This window comes from Notothenia rossii (genome assembly GCF_949606895.1).
Source record: "Notothenia rossii genome assembly, chromosome: 11".
In the NCBI taxonomy this organism is placed as follows: Eukaryota; Metazoa; Chordata; class Actinopteri; order Perciformes; family Nototheniidae; genus Notothenia; species Notothenia rossii.
In genome coordinates, this window is record NC_136910.1 from 47,278,384 (window position 1) to 47,298,121 (window position 19,738).

Sequence of the window (19,738 nt, forward strand, 5' to 3'; positions counted from 1 at the left end):
GCTGTCTTCCTCTCCCGTGTTGTTCCTCGACACGTAAAGGCTGCAGCACCTTTGACAACTTCTCTCCACATATCAAAGATACCGGTAAACCAGCATCGTTTGCTGTGAAAGCATATAACTCTGTCCGCACAGAATTAAATCCTGTGTTCCTCCGGTACTTTTCTTTGATTTATCCATAGTTCGCTCATCGAGCCGGGGGTCAGGTTATTCGCCTCCAAGAAAAGGCGCTCGCGCGGGACCGTAGCAGGATGTGACGCATATTTTAGTTGACCTAATTAAAACCGTTTTGTTTTTTATTTATGTGTCACAGTATCACCTCAAAATACAAGATATGAAACATTTTCAACCATGCAACAAAATATAAATAGTCCTACAAATACTTTTATTTTATTTCCTTCTTATTTTTGTCTAAACTCAAGGGAGCCAGAGCAGAGGGCTTAAAGGGCCGCATGCGGCCCGAGGGCCGCGGGTTGCCGACCCCTGGTATAGACCAAAGAATGGTATAGACCAAAGAAACCTATTAAACATATTAATTCAACAGAGCGAAGAACATGTTATGGGTTGGTTTAGCCCAACGAAGGATCATTCTTCTTTAAATAAAAAAAAAAATCAGGGTTTTCTTGGTCCTCCATCTCTGAAGAGCAACATCCAAAGCCAGTTTATCGGTTTGCCTGTCTGTCCTCATGATGTATAACCTTCAATTTTTCCACTTTGTATGAAGTGTGATGGCATGAAAAGCAGAAGTGTGATTTCAGGCCTTCAAACACTTCTCTCTGACACTCATGCTCATAACCTGTCAGCGACGCTTTGCCTCTTCCTCTCTTCTCCCCGTCTCGCGCAATCCTTGTTCTGATGTTTTATGATTCCTAAGCCCGTCTGCTCTCCTCTCAGATATTAGAGTCATGGTGAGACAGCTCTATTGGAGTAGCAACAGCCAAGGATCTACTCTCCTCCGACTCTCATCCTCCCTTCCCCCGTCCCTCGCCTGTATCACCTCCTCCACTCTCATCTAATCTCTTCCTCCCTCTCCACCTCCCAACTGTCATGTAGCATTTCTCCTTTTCCCCATTTCTGTGGACTAAGCGTCTTCTCCTGCTGACTTCCATTAACTCATGTCTGGAGAGAGGGAACACTGTACAATCACTCTGCTTAATATTCATGCTTTAGCCATGACCAGAAGTTTTAACCATGACATCACTTCTTCGAGGGGAGTTTTGTCAAATTAAATATGTTTAAAGTAGGAAATAAATCTAGAGGAGCTTTTAAAGAAAATATTTAATTTGAGTCTGCCTCCTTGATAGTGAGAGAGATAAATGAAATCCCAATATTGTAGCAATGCTCAAGTTGAGTCTACTGAGTTATGGAATTTGTGTGTGTGTGTATATATATATATATATATATATATATATATATATATATATATATATATATATATATATATATATGTGTGTGTGTGTGTGTGTGTGTGTGTGTGTGTGTGTGTGTGTGTTTATATGTGTGTGTGAGAGAGAGGGGTTCCTATTTATAGCAGCTTCTTCGAGACACAAAGCACACAGCACAGTGATGGCCTCAGCTGCCTGGGGTAGAAGGGAGGCATTGTGAAACACGGCTGCACCTCCCTCTGTGTGTGTGTGCATGCGCGCGTGCGTGTGTGTGTGTGTGTGTTTGCGTCCGTGTGTGTGTGTGTGAGAGAGTTCAAGCATAAGTTTGAGAAAGAGAGAGGGAAAGAGAGAGAAACACTAGTGGGAGAGGAGCCGTATTTTGGATTAACAAATGGTTCATTGTTGGTTAATTGACCCATTGTGAAAATGATTAAAGAGACTCAGTTTAGGCCTTGACATCATCGGCAGAAACTACTGGAGGGAAAACAGAGAGTAAGCAAGTGGCTATTGAGGAGGACACAGGAAGAAAGGAGGATTTAGATCCAATTTGTCTTAACATAAAATGATAAAAAAAAGAGCCTCAGTATGAAATCAAATCTACATTTCTAGTATTGGTTTATTGTATTATGCTGACAGCTGCTTCTGAAAGCGATTCAGAAAACAACATTACTGTGAATAATGTCACTGAAGCACATTGGTGTCATGACCACAGGTCCCTTCAAATACACTTTCTTGAGTGCCCAATGTCGTCCCTTCCATTAAGAGCAAGGTCACATCTGCCATCATGGGTACAGAAGTCTTGGAGTTATCTTTCTTTCTGCTCACCAGTTTCTGGAAGAGGTCCCCCACTCTCTGGTGGTGGCTCCACTGCTGGACGCGGGGCAGAAGTCCGTCGTAGAACTCCCGGTGGATCTCGTAGAGCTCAGGCACTTTGAAGAAGATGGTTTCTATCTGAGCCACGGTGAGCACAGGCTGCGACGTGGTAGCTGCTGCCTTCAGAGGCTTCATCGGCTGCAAGGAAGTAAACGGTAAAGATGACAAAGTGGCATTTGCAGGGTCTTTGTGTGTTAAGCTAACATTCATTCATTCATTTGTCAACTTTAAGACTTTCTTTTTGTACTTGTGCAATGGTTCTAGCTGTTCAGATTAACAACTGAAATGGATTTCTTATAGCAAACTGTTTTATATTTACACATCCGGAAGACCCCGAGTAGTTTCGGGTCACTTAGATCGAGTAACATTTTTCTTTTTTCTGCCGGCTATTCTGCAAATCGATTAGTGTGGTTTTTCAGGCCAGCCAGCAAAAAAGAAACCATCTTGTTACTTTGAACCATTTACATTTTGCAGATGCATCTAAAAAGGCACTAAATCAAATTAAGTGTGAAGAGTCTATAATGAAATCCCATACTTACAGCTCAATGGGCCGAATCAATCGGCCTACTACTAATTACATTGTACCGTACATTATGGCTATACGTAGTGAGTGTGTGTATGTTTGTGTGTTCTCACCAGTAGCAGTGCCTCCAGGTGACTGAGGTATGTTTCCTCTGTGGCCAAGATCCCAGACAAGACCCACTTCCTCATCTCCAAACCCTTTTCCAGGTCACATTCATTCTGTAACACAAACAGACACAATAAAGATTAAAAAAATATTAAGATGTTCCAATCTTTTTCTCAGCTATTTGCACACTGAATGGCACAGAACTTTCATATTTTGTGTCTGATGCATGAACAAAAATCCAAGCTTCATTTCTGTCTTTACATGAGCTGCAATTTCCCTTGTTTTCAAATCTGGAATTGAGTGATTCCTAGTTTTTAGCTTCCTGGCAACTTCTTCAGGTTTGCCGTTTGTGAGCGTCAAAGTCTAGGAAATCAAACGGCAACATTGGCACCTCTAAGAAATCCTCCCCGGTTACCTCCCTCATCCCCTTCAGCCCAGTCAAAGCTCACGGAGGAGCACTGACATGAAAGAAAACAGGGACACAGAGAGATTCCTCAGGCTGTCCTCTTTAAACACAAACTCTGAAATAACTCAAACTGGCAGGGTCTCCCATGGGAGCAAGGTCGGCGCTTAAATATGTGTTTGTGAGGGAATGTGCAAGTGCAGAGGGCGCGCATACACAACACACACACACACACACACACGTGGAAACTTCCCGTCCCACAGGCTATGAGGAGGAAAAAAGTGAGGAAACACAGAGTTAGCGTGAGAGAAAATGTATTTTAAAAAAAAGAGAATAGGAGATGGAGAAGGATCAAGGCAAAAATAAGAGGAAAGAGGGAGAAGAAAAAGTATCTGACTTGATGAAGGGGGAGACAAAGATGGAGGATATATTAAGTAGAAAAGAGCAGACATAATGAAGACCAGAGGAAAGAGAGAGGGCAGCAGACGGCAGTATTCCCGTTTCTCTGCCTCTCTGGTTGGGAGTGATGCAAAGAAAGAAGGAAGCAAGAGAGAACATAGCTAGACGGAGAAAAAGAAGGAGGGTAAAGAGGATTTATGAAAGACGTGTTAGTGTTGTGAGAGGAGGCAATGATTGGCCATGGGAAGTAGAAACTAATTAAAAGAGAAATATACTGGAGCCACAGTTTATATGTAGGAAAGCTCGATCTTGATATGCTTCTTCTCATTCAAATTCCTAGGATTCTTAGCCAGTGTAAACAAAGCCATAAGATTTCTGAACAAAGAACAACTTTCCATAAAGCATCTGTAATGCCCGCCTCTCAGGAGCTGTCCAGTGTTTACACATTCTGCCAGTCTTATAGACTTTACACCCTAATGCTGCTGTTTACTGTACACAGAGATCGTATGGGTTCTACATGGGAGAGAGGCCAAAGGAAGGTCAAGAGTGAGAGCACGAGATGGGAAAATTAATGTGAGATAAACTGGTTCAGAAATGGATTTATCGCCGGATCTGAAATGAGGATTCAAGTTAGTTTGAGATGGATCCGATCCTTTGTTTTACATAGGGGTTCTTTTTTATGAATTGATGTATTTGTCCTTCTGTAAAATGTCAGAAAGAGTGGACATGCCCATCACAATCTCCTCACACTCAAGAAGGTGACTTAAAGTTGCCTGTGTGTAAAACTAACTAATATTAAAGTGACAACGTCAAAGAAAAGCAGCATATTCGTGCATTAGTGTTTAGCATTTGTGATTCAGAAACAACTTAAACAATCATTTCTATAATTGGCTCCTTAGTTACTGTCTGCACATATCTACAGGGCCGGCATTGTATAAATATGTATGCTCAAATAATGAACAGTATTCCTGTGAGCTGCATTTCAGCATAAACTGTACTCGGATGTCTGTGGGTGTACAGTTTTATTTAAATGAAGGGGTAAATAGACCTGAAGCCTGTTTCCATGGCCACTGCCTATGCAAGAATAAAAATAACACAACATTTACATGTTACTGTATTGCGTGTGGTTACAGTTCTACTTACAACCAATAAACCTTCACCTTTAAACAAATCCCGTGTGTACAGAGTTTTGCATTACTTTAAAGCTTTAAATAAAGAAAAGATTATTTACTTTTTGGCTGCAACTAAAGCTAAGAAGAGTGCACCGGCCACAACAGACAGATCTCCAGCATCTTGCTGCACACGTTGAAGGATCTCAGCTTCCTCAGACAATAGAGTCTGCTGTGTACAAGAAGGGGATGAGCAGACTCTATTTTCGGAGGAAGCTGAGATCCTTCAACGTGTGCTGGGGGGGCAGCATCCGAGCCGGTGACACCAGCAGGATCAATAAACTGATCAGGAAAGCTGGGTCTGTCGTCGGCATCAAGCTGGACCCCTTTGAAGCTGTGGTGGAGAGGAGGACACTGAACAGGCTGTTGTCCATCATGGATAACCCCACCCATCCTCTCCACCTGCAGCTGGACAGTCAGCGGAGCTCCTTCTCCAACAGACTGCTGCAGCTCCACTGTCACAAGGACCGATACAGGAACACATTCCTGCCCACTGCAATAACTCTGTACAATAAATCACGTTGTACATTTTACTCTGTTCAATATTTAATATTAATATTTCATATGTTATATATTTATGTATATATATATATATATATATTTGTATATATAATATCTGGGCAAATTCAACATGTATATTTTCTATTTTTTTTATTTTCTTGTTTATTTCTAGTTTTATTGTAAAATGCCTTGTCTTTTATGCTGCTGCAACACGGAAAAAATCCCAAATTGGGATCAATAAAGTACTTATCTTATCTTATTTGCATTATATATTAATCTGCCAAATACTTTCTCAATTAATTGAATATTTGGTGGTCTAAAAAATGGTTGTCAAATTTCTTAAAATCATACATTCTGTCTTCTATGTTCATTTTTGTCCAACCAAGAATCAATAAAGCACAAAATGCAAACAATTCTCACAAAAAAAGGAATATAACTTGAATGAGTTGTTTTAGTTGTTTTGGTCTCTTTTCTGCCAAATAACTAATCAATGAATACTTGGACCCCTTCTTGCTTTATTGATATAGTTAACAGCTAACCGGCATAGACTTCAAGTAGAACGGGACAGTATTTAAAGTAAAAGGCACATCATCCTCATTATATTTTCTGGCTAACACTTCCACAGTCTCTTGTTCTTTGTTTCTGTTTCCCAGGTGAAGCATAAAGGACATCATTCTGACAGACATACATGTATTATGCATCACACTGAGTTGTCTGGGGATCCTTGCTGTATACAAGAGTACAAAGAATTGCTCATTAAGACAACTAAAAGCCGGAAAATGTCCTCATTTCATATTAAGAGTGCACATAAACTGGAGTTGACGGTAAATAAGTTCTGTAATAAGTCGTTCTGATCGCTCCTAAATGTGTGTTATTGCATTGCAGCGGCTTTGAGCCTTTCAGACTTAAAAGAGACAGCCTGGGGGCGGCAACGGAACCCCCTGAATGTTTGTGATTTGATGAAAAATGAATGAGTTCTTGCCAATCTACAAGTATCGGCATGAGCTGTCTGACTTTACCCTCGCAGGATTACGAGGGTCCGTTCAAAGCATCAAGAACATTTGAAATCACAAGGAGGCAACTTCGACATCCCGCCACATGTTAGTGAAGTAGCATAGGGGGAGACCAAACTGTGTATTCATCGTTTCAGACCCCAGACGACTCCCCCAGGAAGTACCCTCATCTCCAGACATATCATCTTTTATTCATCGCCGTGGCAACTAATGAGCCAATCTCTGGGTTCAGACTAAAAGGGGTGTCTTGCTTCCTTTTTTGGGCATAAAACAAGACACATTTCCCTCTTCTCGGGGTATATGTGGGTTGGTTTGTCTATTTTTTCACATCCAGTGGTTGAAACCAGCTAATATTTCACATTTGAACCTATGCTAAATTCAGCTCTTTCAACACCCTATCGTGCTCTCCCTAATTCCTGATTTGCTCCTGATTTGTTTATGCAAAGATAATGTTCGCAGGAGATACATGAGAATCAATGCAAACGGTGTTTATTTGTGAAGCGAGGCGCAGATAGAAACGGAGCAGCAGCGACTGTAATAACATTATTCCCAAATCTCTCCGTCTCTAACCCATGGAGTGCAGGAGACTGTCAGCTCATATAAACATTCAGAGTTAGAGAGGAGAGAACTTTATTAGCCATTTTCCATTTTCTAATCTCTTTAGCATCCTGCTCTGCCATCCCTTGCTTTCTGAAAGGCCTAATGTGATTGCTTCCTATCTCCACATGTCTGCTAAGTAATGGAGCCGTCTTAGAATTACCCTGTGCAGCGGGAGAAATATTATTAAATATTTTTAAATGCAGCATTACCTCGGGTTATTTAAACCGCACTTCAGGCAGACGTGATGGACGCTGACAGAGTTGGTGTCTGCAGGGTTGTTGTGATGTTCGAAGTGCTGCATCACAACATGCCTTTAATTGCAAGGTAACAAGACTTTTCCTTAAATGGATCCTCACAAAGGAGATTTTAATGTTTCTAATCCTCCTAATCTGATGATGTAGCCTCAATGTCTGATGTCAGAAAAGACGATCGAGCAAAGAAAACAAGGAGGATTTAGACAGAGGAAATGATTCATGATTTAAGAGGAATTTGGGAGGTGCCATAGTAACCACTGACTTTAAAAAGTAACATCCCAGATTTGATTCTGGCCAAGTAAATGTTACATGATTATTCCCAATCTCGTTAAACATCTATAAAAGTAATTAATTACTCGAGAAATACTTGGATAGGGGGAACAAATTGGCTCCTGCAGTCCTTGATATAACATAATAAATGGTTTTAATAAAAGCCCAGTTCTCATACTTCAGACATTCCCCCCCCCACCCCCACCCCGTTATTTCCTTCTCATTGCTGGGAAGAGTCAGATCATAAGAGAAAATTAAATAAGCAGTATTTGTGATGGTGATGACTCATCCCAGTGACATCACAAAACCATCAGCCAATGGGAGCTCGTCCGGGCTGTGACTCATCAATTAGGGAGGCTGACTGGGATGATGCTTGAAGACTGGCTGTCCAAGGGCAAGTCAAGGACGGTGGATGGTAACTCCATTTTCATGGCAGTTATTGAGAAGGTGTCTGGCTGCTTGGGGATTTCGTTGATGGATAATTGCTGTTTGGCTGTGTAATATATTTAACTGGCCATCAGATGGTACTTCTACTGACAGTAAAAACACACAGCATCAGGTTTTCTCTAAGATTCTGCCTCTAAACATGAGATACATTGTCTTTAAACGTTCTTTGATATCATTTTGCTTTCTGTATTTGTCTCATGCTGACTAGAAGACATTATACAGTATGTGTGCATGAGTGTATAAATTAAAATCGGGGAGAGTTCCAGGATCACAGGTCGGAGGTTAGATGCAGTCAAGGGACTCATCATTTATTGGCAGATTCTACCATCAATCAGACGGAGGGGGCGGAGCAACTGATACTGCTTCATGGCCACTGATGCAATTACTTCCTCCAAGGGCACAGTAGATATGCAGTATTAGCCTATTACATTCTCCCCCAATACCTCTCCATCTTTAACGGACATATGGCTCTAGTATGTTCATCTGTTTCTGTTAAATTCACTGGTGCAAGAAATAATGTGTAAATGCTGAAATAGATTCCGGCTCTGGAATCCATTCTCATCTTTGCTGACGCTATGGTTTTGTGTGAGTGTGTGAGTGTGTGTGTGTGTGTGTGTGTGTGTGTGTGTGTGTGTGTGTGTGTGTGTGTGTGTGCGTGTGCGTGTGCGTGTGCGTGTGCGTGTCTCCTCTCCATGGCAACGTTCAATAGCACCAGACGTCATAGATCACTGGTTTTCTCTTCGAGGACAAGAAAGAGTAAAGGAGGGAGGGTAAGAGGATGAAGGCAGTGATGGGGCGATGGAGGTGATAGGTAATTCTGCATAATACCCTGTGAAGAAAAGCCAGACTCTTAGGGGGGGATGAGTTTCTTCACTAGGTGACTGCCTCTGGGTTTATGAGGCAGGCCATATCGTCATATATCAATCCCATCAAGTGGCAGATTTGATTTCTCGTCAATCGACATATTTCTGACGGCTCTGGATTGCTCTAAGAATAGATTAGCCCACTTCTGCGCTGCATTGAGGTCAATGTACGCAACTATTGGCCATCGAAGAGTGATTACAGCCACGTTTGTAGGAATTTACATTCATATGATATAGGGTGATGCAGGAATGAGTCCCAAGACCTCGAAATGAGTTAGCACTTCCTGTTCCTTATCTTGATGTCAATAGTTTTCTGAATGGGTTTATGGTTTGATGGATGAAATAAGGTCGGTGACCTTTTTTGTTTTTATTCTACGTAAAAAAGAAGCATCAGTAAATATCCCACATTTGAAGGTGTGAAGCATTTATGTATCAGATAAACGGTGGTTGCTAACAAGTGGCTAAATGATGCACTAAACGACAACACGCCAAATATGAGTTTGCCTTTAACATGGTGGTGGTGTTGACCTTAAGTCATGTGACCGTGATGTAATTCAAATGAACTTCTGGTGAATGCATTTATGCTTTAAAAATTACAAAAGTGAACGTTATACTGTATGTGGATATTGTGTCCAGCTTATCGAAAAATGTAAGTATCATAAGCGTTTGTTTGCAAGAGAGCTTATTTTCTGCAATATTCCAAAATCAGGAATCCACTGTAATACTACCGTTGCCGTACAAAGAAAAACTTCAGCCCTGCACCACGCTATGATGCTAGTGAAAGAAAACTCCTATGAAATAGCTCGCAGCTTGGTTTGTTCTCAGTAACTTTACAAATCTGAAAATGTTGCTAATACAATACCCAGCAGTAGGAAATGGCAGCAGGCGTACTGACCGACTTGGAGGACTCTAGCGATCCGGAGGAGAGCGTGTCCCGACTGCTGCGGCTCTTTGAGCTGAGGTGCGGGGAAGATGACGGCGAGTCATCGATGTACGGCAGGATTTCGTGGTGCCTTCGCTGCTCCTCTGCGCGATCTGCATCGTAACCGTATGATGGAGGGGTCCCGGTGAAATGACCGTCTGTGATGGGAGAAAACAAAACTGTTTGTAAGTAACTTTTACTTTTGTATCTAGACTTGTAAACGGACAGCATTAATCAGAGCTTGTTCAGTATTGGAGACTACTCTTTGAGAACATTTTAGCATTCACCCATTTCCACAGACATTCAAACAGAGTGACCATAAAAGGTGTCACTTTCTCATCAGATATGATAAACATTGACACACACTCCACACCATGAAATCGAGAGGAATGTGGGGTTCAGTTTCTGGCCCAAGAACACTCGGATATGTTGACCGCAGAGGCTTGAGGGATTGAACCCTCGACTCTTTGACTAGGGAATGACCACTCTACCTCTCAACCTAAATCGACACATTTAGCAAATCACCAAAGTTACTATAACTGTGAAGCTTTCTGAGGTGCACTCCACTGACGTAGGGAGGTATACAATTGTCATTATGGTTATGCAAAACATAATACTCTCATATCTCAAAGAACTTAAGTAAGTTTCAATCTCAGCAAATATCCTTTGTCTAGACAACTCATGTCTTACATATGCTGGTTGGCCTGATGCTCGCAGAAGGTTGTCTTGTGCAGCGCAAAGTGAATTTTCTAACACTAATTAATGCGGCTCTACAAAACTAGGGCACACCAAATGAGTTCCCCCTTCATCTTTGTTCATGCCCTTATACAAAACATACAGCTCTGAGACGAGGCAATTGAAGAGGCCAACCACTTCAAACTGGGTCAAGGTTCAAATTATTTCTGAAGCATCTCTGGGGAAATTCTTCTGAAACCTGCCTTTGACCAGCTTCTGCAATCATTTTCTTTGTGGTAAAATACCAGCTCAAAGTATTTTTGCATAATGATTATGAGTGATGTTTTTTATGAGGAGAATTAGAAGAGAGAAAAAAAACGAAAAACAAAAGGTCAAGCAGGATGCAAAGACACTCGAAATTAGACTTAAAACAACTTGTTTCACAATGTTGCACTCCATGAGGAAATGCATCCCATTCCCAAGTTAGAGCTGTGGTTTTCACTAAACATGTTTTAGTTTAAATAGTTCTGCTTCCAGGAGGGGAGAGTACAGTCAGCGGTTCGGGGAATCTGGTGTGTAACAGCTGAGGGGAAGACATCATGCATCTTTGAATGTCAAAGAAGACCTTTTGCTCATCTCCTCCCACTCCCACATTAGACAGAGCCGCTCTTCTCAGAGAGCAGCCCGGCCTCCTCTGTGCTGACTCAGACTAATAACATGCCACGGTCAACACACAAACATGCAGAATAAACTCTAGTACATACTATTTTAAAAGCAGCTTTAGAACACATACAGCTACCAAAGTATGTTGTGCCTCCATTGTTTCTACACCTCTCTTTCGTTGAGATATTTTAGCATACAGCCGCAGATACACAGACATATGTTTCGCAGGTCAATGTGTGAAGGAAAGAGATAGAAAGAACAATGGTGGTTTGTTCAGGGCCCGTCTGACCTTCAGCCCACCCACCGCTCGCTTCTCGTACTAGTTGCTGCCTGTGGGCGGCCGCTGCCCAATGTGCCTGCTTCGACCAGCGGCCTCCTGCCAGGCAAACACCGATATAGAGGCCCTGTGTGTGTGTGTGTGTGTGTGTGTGTGTGTGTGTGTGTGTGTGTGTGTGTGTGTGTGTGTGTGTGTGTGTGTGTGTGTGTGTGTGTGTGTGTGTGTGTGTGTGTGTGTGTGTGTGTGTGTGTGTGTGTGTGTGTGTGTGTGTAAAATGCAAACGCTCTTCCCACATTGCCAAATCTTGCAAACCAAACTGAGTGGTGTTTTACAAATTCTTCCATCACTTTTAGACTTAGTTTGGTATTTGCAACTCCTGCATATATGATGCTTTTTTAAATAATTTTCTGAGTTTCAAAAGTAACATGTTATATTCACACATAAACATTCAGCCTGTAGCAGAGTGCAGTTAACTGTCTTTCTGCCTATTAAGATGACTGATTTACAAAATCTAGGTTAGAGGTTACTCACTAACAAAAGACAATATGCATTTTTAAATCTGATTCGCAGACGGTCTAAAAATAAGGGTTGTGGATGCTAAAAACACCAAGTGGGAAATTAGTGGCATCCTGGAATGTGTTTCCTTTTTTTTTTTTTTTAAACCCACCTCTGTGTATCCATGTTAGGAAGCATAGCTTTAGTAATTTTGATCTTCCTACCACCTTGCTGTGGAAAAATGCTGTCACTAGAAACAAAGTGAGGTTTTGTGTTTGCGTGTGTGTGTGTGTGTGTGTGTGTGTGTGTGTGTGTGTGTGTGTGTGTGTGTGTGTGTGTGTGTGTGTGTGTGTGTGTGTGTGTGTGTGTGTGTGTGTGTGTGTGTGTGTGTGTGTGTGTGTGTGTGTGTGTGTGTGTGTGTGTGTGTGTGTGTGTGTGTGTGTGTGTGTGTGTGTGTGTGTGTGTGTGTGTGTGTGGAATGCATTTAGTGCCCACACAACCCTGGGGCCAGAAATATTGAGGATCCAAACTACATTTTTTAGGCTGTAACCACCCCTTAGTTAAAAGGAAACACAGTCACAGACCTAAAACCACAGTCACAGACCTAAAACCACAGTCATGAATAATAATGATAAACTGTAGATACAATGCCCAGTGAATCACCGCAGCCCTGACTCTGACTCAAAAGTGCCTTCTGGAGAATGTATGTGTCTAAGGTACAAAAACAAACAAAAGCTACAACCTAAAAATCTCCAGTTTAGCAAAATGTAATGTTTAAAACTAGACAATCCAGAGGTTTTCTTTGAGGGATTGCTAAATTACAAAAAAGTTAGGACTATTACTAGCCTTCCATTTTAATAAAGTGTTTATACCAGCAGTTTCCTATGGGGGAGGGGCTACGTTTGACAAGTCTGTTAATGGCTCACTATAGCCTGTGGACGTCAAACACTAGGCTTCAGTCTGTCCACGTCTGACCTCATCTTGGCCCAGACGCTGCTTCTAACGCCGCCTTGAGTCAGTTTCTCCCCGTCTGTCTTTCACGCACATTGTTTATATGCCCTTAGATCTTCGCATATATCTAACTGCCTCTTTCTTTCTCTTTCGCTGTCTCATCTCTCCATCCGTCTTGTGAACACATCACTTGTGATGCTGCTGATTTGTAGCCTCTACCACAGCTGGCCTCTTCCTCATGCTGTTCGCAGATCAGCACCTTCTACTCCTCTCTTGTTTCCCATACAACACTCCCCAAGGAAAAGAATAAACTGCAAATATTACAGAAAAGCTAACACACACAGCCTTTTTTGATTCTCCAAAAAACAGTGCACCCATTGATTTCTTCCTGGAGCTATTGGCAAAATAAAAAAACTTCAGTCTGCTTCAAACACTAGGAAATAAAACACACACATAGACACACACTCTCGTAAACTGTTTACATGGAAACAGTGTTTGGGAGGGAGGAGGTATTTTTCCTGTTGCAGGTGGAAAAAATACAATCGCACTGGGAATAGCTAGTGCTGCCATGGCAACACATGGGTCTTTCCAAAACAATATCACGGGCAGGGTATCAGGGTTTCACGGTGTCAAGTGACGCTGACCGGTTGACGGGACTTCCTATATAATAGATAACTTTGGGCTTCAAAGACTGTACATCCAAGCTCTTCGCAACTCATTACTACTCCTGTGTGTGTGTGTGTGTGTGTGTGTGTGTGTGTGTGTGTGTGTGTGTGTGTGTGTGTGTGTGTGTGTGTGTGTGTGTGTGTGTGTGTGTGTGTGTGTGTGTGTGTGTGTGTGTGTGTGTGTGTGTGATGAAGGGATTTTTTGGTAAGTAATACAATTAGAAAGGAATAGACCGTACATGATAAGACTATTGCTTTGAACCCAACCTCAATAAATGTTTTATTACAGACTAAATTGAGCCTGAATCACAAAGTTAAAAAACCATACCACTGAGTAATCATTATGTTGTTCTCTTTTATCAGTTCCTTTTGAGAAAATCCATATCACTGAAATATCTGTATAAAATAAATAAAAGTGAAAGTAAAATGTGCTGTTAGACCCTGCAGATAACTAGCTTAGCTTAGCTTAGCATAAAGCTTTTTTTTCTTGAGAATTCCAATATCATTTAAATATCTGAATGGAAAATATGGAGTAAGACCTTGGCGATAATTAGTTTAGCTTAGTTTAAAGTCCAAACGCCGGGAGAACAGAGCCCCACCAGATGTTTCACCTGCTTCCAGTCTAAGCTAGGCTAATCTTCTGTAGCTCCATATTAGCATACACAAGAGAGGTTTCCATCTTTGTTTTTTACTTCCAACAAAAACAAATAGGCACATTCCTCAAAATGTCAAACCCAAAAAAAACATATATATATATTCCTGAATCAGCTAAGAACATTTATATTTAAACTGACAGCTAAATCTGACCTGCAAAAAGCAACTCTCTTTTGTGTAAGTGCCTCATTAGCCGTTTCAAGTGTACAACAGTTTTAAGCACTACCGGGTGTCATCATTTTTGAGAGGCCACTCAGCAGACCCTCTGCCACTGTTCATTCTTTGTCCCATGCCACCTCCTTTCTGCCCTTTTTCCTTGACTGTGTCTCAGTCTTTCCTGTTTTTGCTCTCAGTCATAATGGATATAACATCTACTGTATGAATGAGCTGCCCTCACTCTCTCACCCTCACAAATACAAGGAATTCAAAGGCTTCTCTGACAAAGGAAACAAGTGCTCTAGCAAAGGAGGCCTGAGACAAAATTATGACAACTACAATAATAAGTAAGAAAACGATGACTAGCAATAAAGAGAAAGAAGACAAAGACAATGCAATAGACAGACAGCCATGAAATTGGAGAGATGGGGGAGTGACTCTCAGAGGAGGCATAAGATATCCTCGAAAGTGAGAGCTGCTTCTCCATCCCCCCCTCATGCTTTCCAAAGAGCACGGCCGTCATAAATCTGCCTCTGCTTCTGAGGCATTTATAGAAAGACGACTGTCACCCAAACAATATAGCCCCACCCCACACACACACACACACACACACACACACACACACACACACACACACACACACACACACACAAGCCACACTAACCCCACCCAGCCCCATAGGATCTTAATGTTACGCTACAACACACTCTCTTAATCCGGCTATTTGATGAGAGGAGTCTGTAATCAGAGATCGAATGGTGTGTTTTAATGGCTTCCCCCTCATTAAATCTAATTCATAAACACTGTGTTGGATTTGGAAAGGCTTAGCATTTTATAGAGCCCAAGTCTGGATACTTGAGATAAATAAGATGCCCCCCATCTCCAAAATGCACCTCAGAAATGGTGTAAAATACATATGCTTGGCTGTACTGTACACCATGACGGAAAGGGAAGTGGGGGGCTGCAAGGAGAGGAAACGATTGAAAGAAAGCGCCCCTTCCACTGAGTTCCTACTTCCCCTTAAATATCCAATTTAGAGACAATTTTACTACAAAGAGAAGGGGCTGGTAGGCGAGTGAAAGTGGGAGGCTGTGGAAATTAAAGTGAATGCTCAGCTACAGCGTCGCTGGGGGGGACGGACATGCCGTCAAATGAACAGCGTTTCACTCATAATCCTCCTGCGAATGCACTGGCACTTGACAGCAGTTAATTTGATAAATGCCACTATCTTGTCATTAGAGGGCAGAAGATGCAAAGTGTGTCAAATTAAACTGGTGACTGTATTCCTGAAAGTCCTCAATATCTGCAAGTTAGGCAGTAAAATCTGGAGGTGTGGCTTACAGTAGGAAGATGCAACTATCTGGGGACAGTTTAAAGATAAATTATTCACTTTCACACGAGGTCACCACTGGCACTTTGCATGCCTCATATAAACCATTAAATGTAACTAGGTGGGGACTCTCACAAGATAGATATGAACCCTAAAGTATTCTTCAAAGAATTGCCGTGAAGGATGCCTTGGAATAAGCAAAGCGTGTATTTGGCTAAATAAACCACTCCCGCAGAGGCAATGTGTCCCTGAAAGCTCTTCTGATTTTATGAATTTATTTTTGAATTTCTACCGCTCCTTTGAGAGGACCACACATTCCCTATGTAACACAATAACTCTCCTCATCTTATTTACAATCGAATCACCTTATTGACATCTTATCTGCTGGTGAATTCCTTGTTCCCACTTGAATTATCAACATTACTCGACTTGAGAAATCATAATAAACCAATTTGTTTCCTGGAGGAAATCTCTTTGCCTCAGCGTTGATAATCTCTGCGGATACAACCCAGCAGCAGAGGCCGACGGCTTCGGTTAGAAAGCTGGGACGATCGCCAAATGGAGAAAAGAATGCTAATTCTTTAAAAACGAACATCGCCACCTGCAGTGATTTAATTGTCCCTTTTTCTCAGGGTGGAGGAATGAGAGGCAGAACACGGATGAAAGCAAAAGGATACAAAGGACAAAAGACATGGCATGAAGTCATAGTTCAGGAGAAGATATGAGCAGAAGTATTTGTTTGTGTAAATGCAGTGGTGCTGGTTTTACCGTGTGGCTTCACAATGTTTGTGCTACAACCAACATTTGATTACGTGAGGCTTTGTGCATTTCCTAAACTACTCATGGGGACAGATGCTTGTCAATGTTTCTCTATGCCATAAATATCTTCCAAAGAGAAAGAGACAATGGCAGATATGACAGCTAGACACTAGCGAGTGCTGATGAGTTACATTAGCCGCGTTCACACCGCAGTACTTTTCCCACTTTAGTTCCGATATAGTTCCGAAATTTCGCGTTCACACCAAAAGGAGCCGGAACTAAAATTAGTTCATGAGAACCTTTTTACCCCCTTTTCCGTCCCAGCTAGAGAACAGGGACTCTCATGCGGCTCTCTTGTGAGAAAAGAGCTATATTTCTGCTTGGCTGGGCGGATTGCAAACCACGCCCCGTAAAACTCAAAAAAAGTTTTGTGAAGCCACCATTTTATTATCCTCGCATTAGCATTATTAGCATTAGCATTAGCCCAGCGCAGAAACGCAGAGAGACAAATTTATGGCAACACAAAAAAAACATGGGAGTGGTGGAGATGGGGAGGTGTCGGAGTTCTGGCGATTTACTCGGAAGGCTTCAGTAGAAGCTGCTGGGAGTCCCAGCAGCTTCTACTGAAGTCAGTCCCCAACTCCGGGGACTTCGGGCCTGGGATTTTGGGCGGCAGTATACGCCGTGAATTTGTTTGCGGCCTGCCAGTAAACCCAAAGCAGAAGAAGAAGAAGTGACGTCAGCGGCTTCATTTGTCTAATCCACCCCCAGGGATTTATTCCGGTGTGAACGCGATCTGTACTTAGTTCATCAGAAATAAAGAGTTGTGATGAACTACGTTCTCATGAACCTTGGTGGGAAAAGTACTGCGGTGTGAAAGCGGCTATTCACCTGCAATATCGCCTGTGGCTGCTCATATGCTGCTTACTTGGATTCAAAAGAAAACACTACTAATGTAGGAGAAGCAGTTGTAGTACACAATGTAAAAGTCAAAGTCTATATACGGCCTTTTGTAGTTTTAGAAGGGGCTGTACAACAATTACACATTGTCTTAAGTGGTGTAATTTGAGTCAGTGTTGGGACAATTATGCAGGATACTGACTCTTAATTACTACAACTAGTGCCAATCATGTTTCCCGGGTCTTTCATGGTAATTCATGTCAAAGAGACATCAGCAAAGTGAAAGTCGAACTTTACTTAATCTTAAATAAAAGCATGTATGGTGCCATAACAAGAGTTTAGTGCAGCAAGTTAAGATGTATTTTATGTTTGTCCAAAAAACAGTCAAACCAATATGATCTTTAATTCTATAATACAGAGAAAAAGCTCATCATTTCTGTGTTTCATGAGCCTCATTTGTATAGAGTTTTCAGGCAAGGGATGCTGACTTGGCATTCTGCATCACTGTCACAAGTGGAGTGTGATATATGGGACAGTGGAAATACATGGAGACATGGAAAGTAACAGAAAATGATTTGATAAAAAGGAAGAAGGGTGAGAAGAGACAGAGGGAACAAGACAAAAGTTGGCAGGCAGAGGTGGCAGATTAATACAAAGGAAAAGGACCCAAACACAAAAATAAACATAATTACAGTAGAACTAAAGACGTGGACACAAAGATAAATAACAACATACAACTGTGTCATTTCTTGTACGTTGTGTCAACTTCCCTCGGCACTGAGTGTTTCCTCCTCTGTACCCACTTCTCTCCTTCTCTCTGTCTCCTTCTACATCTTTTCTCTCTCTCTCTTCTTCATGCCATCGCTGCCTTTGATCACACTCGACTTCCAGGAGAGCGCTATACCGTCTCGGCGGACACATGCTCAACCACACACATCACTCTCCCCTCATCCTGCCAGGCAAAGCTTTGATTCGTAAAGCGCCTGTCATGTCTTTTCTATCAACTGCTAAAGTCATTAGGAAAGAGACTCATTACCCCGGCCCCCGAAGCATTATGGGGGAAATAAGCGTTCAAATTGCTGCAAAGTCACACAGACACTCTGATTAATAATGCAGCATGCTAAATTAGCAGCTCAGCACTCATTAGACTGCGCTTTTCTACAGGCAAAGATGGTTATGTGTGATGAAGAATAGACTAGGCTTTTAGGATGGTAGACTAAGTGAATACAACATGTAGGGTCTTTAATGGTATTTACAGTATGTGTATGGTCTTCAGGGTAAATACAATAATACCACATTTATATCTGCTCTTTCGTTTCCATTCAGCTTTAACAACCGGAGCTTTTTTTTCTTCTAAATACTACCTTTCCTTTCTGCTCTCCTCTTTCACGTTGGCCCTTGCAGGAGCCTGTTTGCGATCTCACCGCGGCGGTAAATCTTGAGGGCAGATCTTAGCCCTCCGACACTCTACTTAATGCATCATGAGCACCGCAGCAATTGCGTGTGTTTCAGCGTGGGCGGAGAGCAGCCTCATTAATTTATCTGCTCTGAAGCTGGCACTTAAACTTCCAATGCTATTTGCAAAACACTTTGCCGACAATCATAAGTAATGTGTGGGTTTTAAATGCTCTAATGCGCTTGATTCAAATAGAATGAATGGGACTGATAGGAATGCTATTTATTTTTAGTTTGACACAGTTGTTGGACTTGGTTTAAAGATGCTAACAAATGACCCAATAGAAAAGAGTATGACTGATATAGTTCATTAAGATGTGGTTTACAGAATGAGAAACAAACAAAAAAGAACACATCGACAACTGTTTTTACATCTGGTCATGAATCTACCCGTAAAAGAAGCTAGAAATGTGTGACGAAACAATTTGAACGGCGGTTAAACTGTCTAGAAATTGGGCTCATTAAGACCCGAAGAACTAAGATTTTAGACATCAATGTATTTGCCTTTTTGTAATGCAATTACTTGTATTTAAAAGGCAATAAGCTAATATTGAAGAACAAAATAAGTTGGCAGATCAATTTAGTTTAAACTAATATTTACAACAATTCCAGATGTTCTTAATTTCCCTGACTTTGAAACTGCAAACTTGAACTGTTTGAGTAGTCTAAAAGCAATGTTTTGGCATAACTGGTAGCTAATGGGTGCTTGTTTTATCATATAAGATAACACCTGACTTGTAAGACATGATATTTTAGTGCAAATTAGGTCACATTATGACTTGAAAGTCTACAGCAACGCTAGCAGCTCTTTTAGGCTGTAATTTGGTGCAGCGTTGCTCTGAGCTAAATGCTAATGTCAGAATGCTAACATGCTTAAAATACCCTGCTGTTAATGTTATGATAACATTATACTGTTTGATGTTCACAAGTACTGCTCAGCAAGAGTACTGATTGTAATCTTCAATTGCCAAACTGTTAGTGGCACTTTAGGAAAAATGGAGGACAACCAAAGCCGTTAAGGTTCATCCTCTGGG

General features: G+C 41.6%; 1 protein-coding gene across 1 annotated transcript in view; it reads right to left on the minus strand.

Annotated features, from left to right (window-relative positions):
- bcr (BCR activator of RhoGEF and GTPase) overlaps window positions 1-19,738 on the minus strand; it is an 84,461-nt gene that overhangs the window by 25,783 nt on the left and 38,940 nt on the right. The window contains 3 exon segments of the mRNA XM_079657312.1: window positions 2,208-2,393; window positions 2,892-2,996; window positions 9,698-9,882. Of these exon segments, the coding sequence (XP_079513438.1) occupies window positions 2,208-2,393; window positions 2,892-2,996; window positions 9,698-9,882 (476 nt within the window).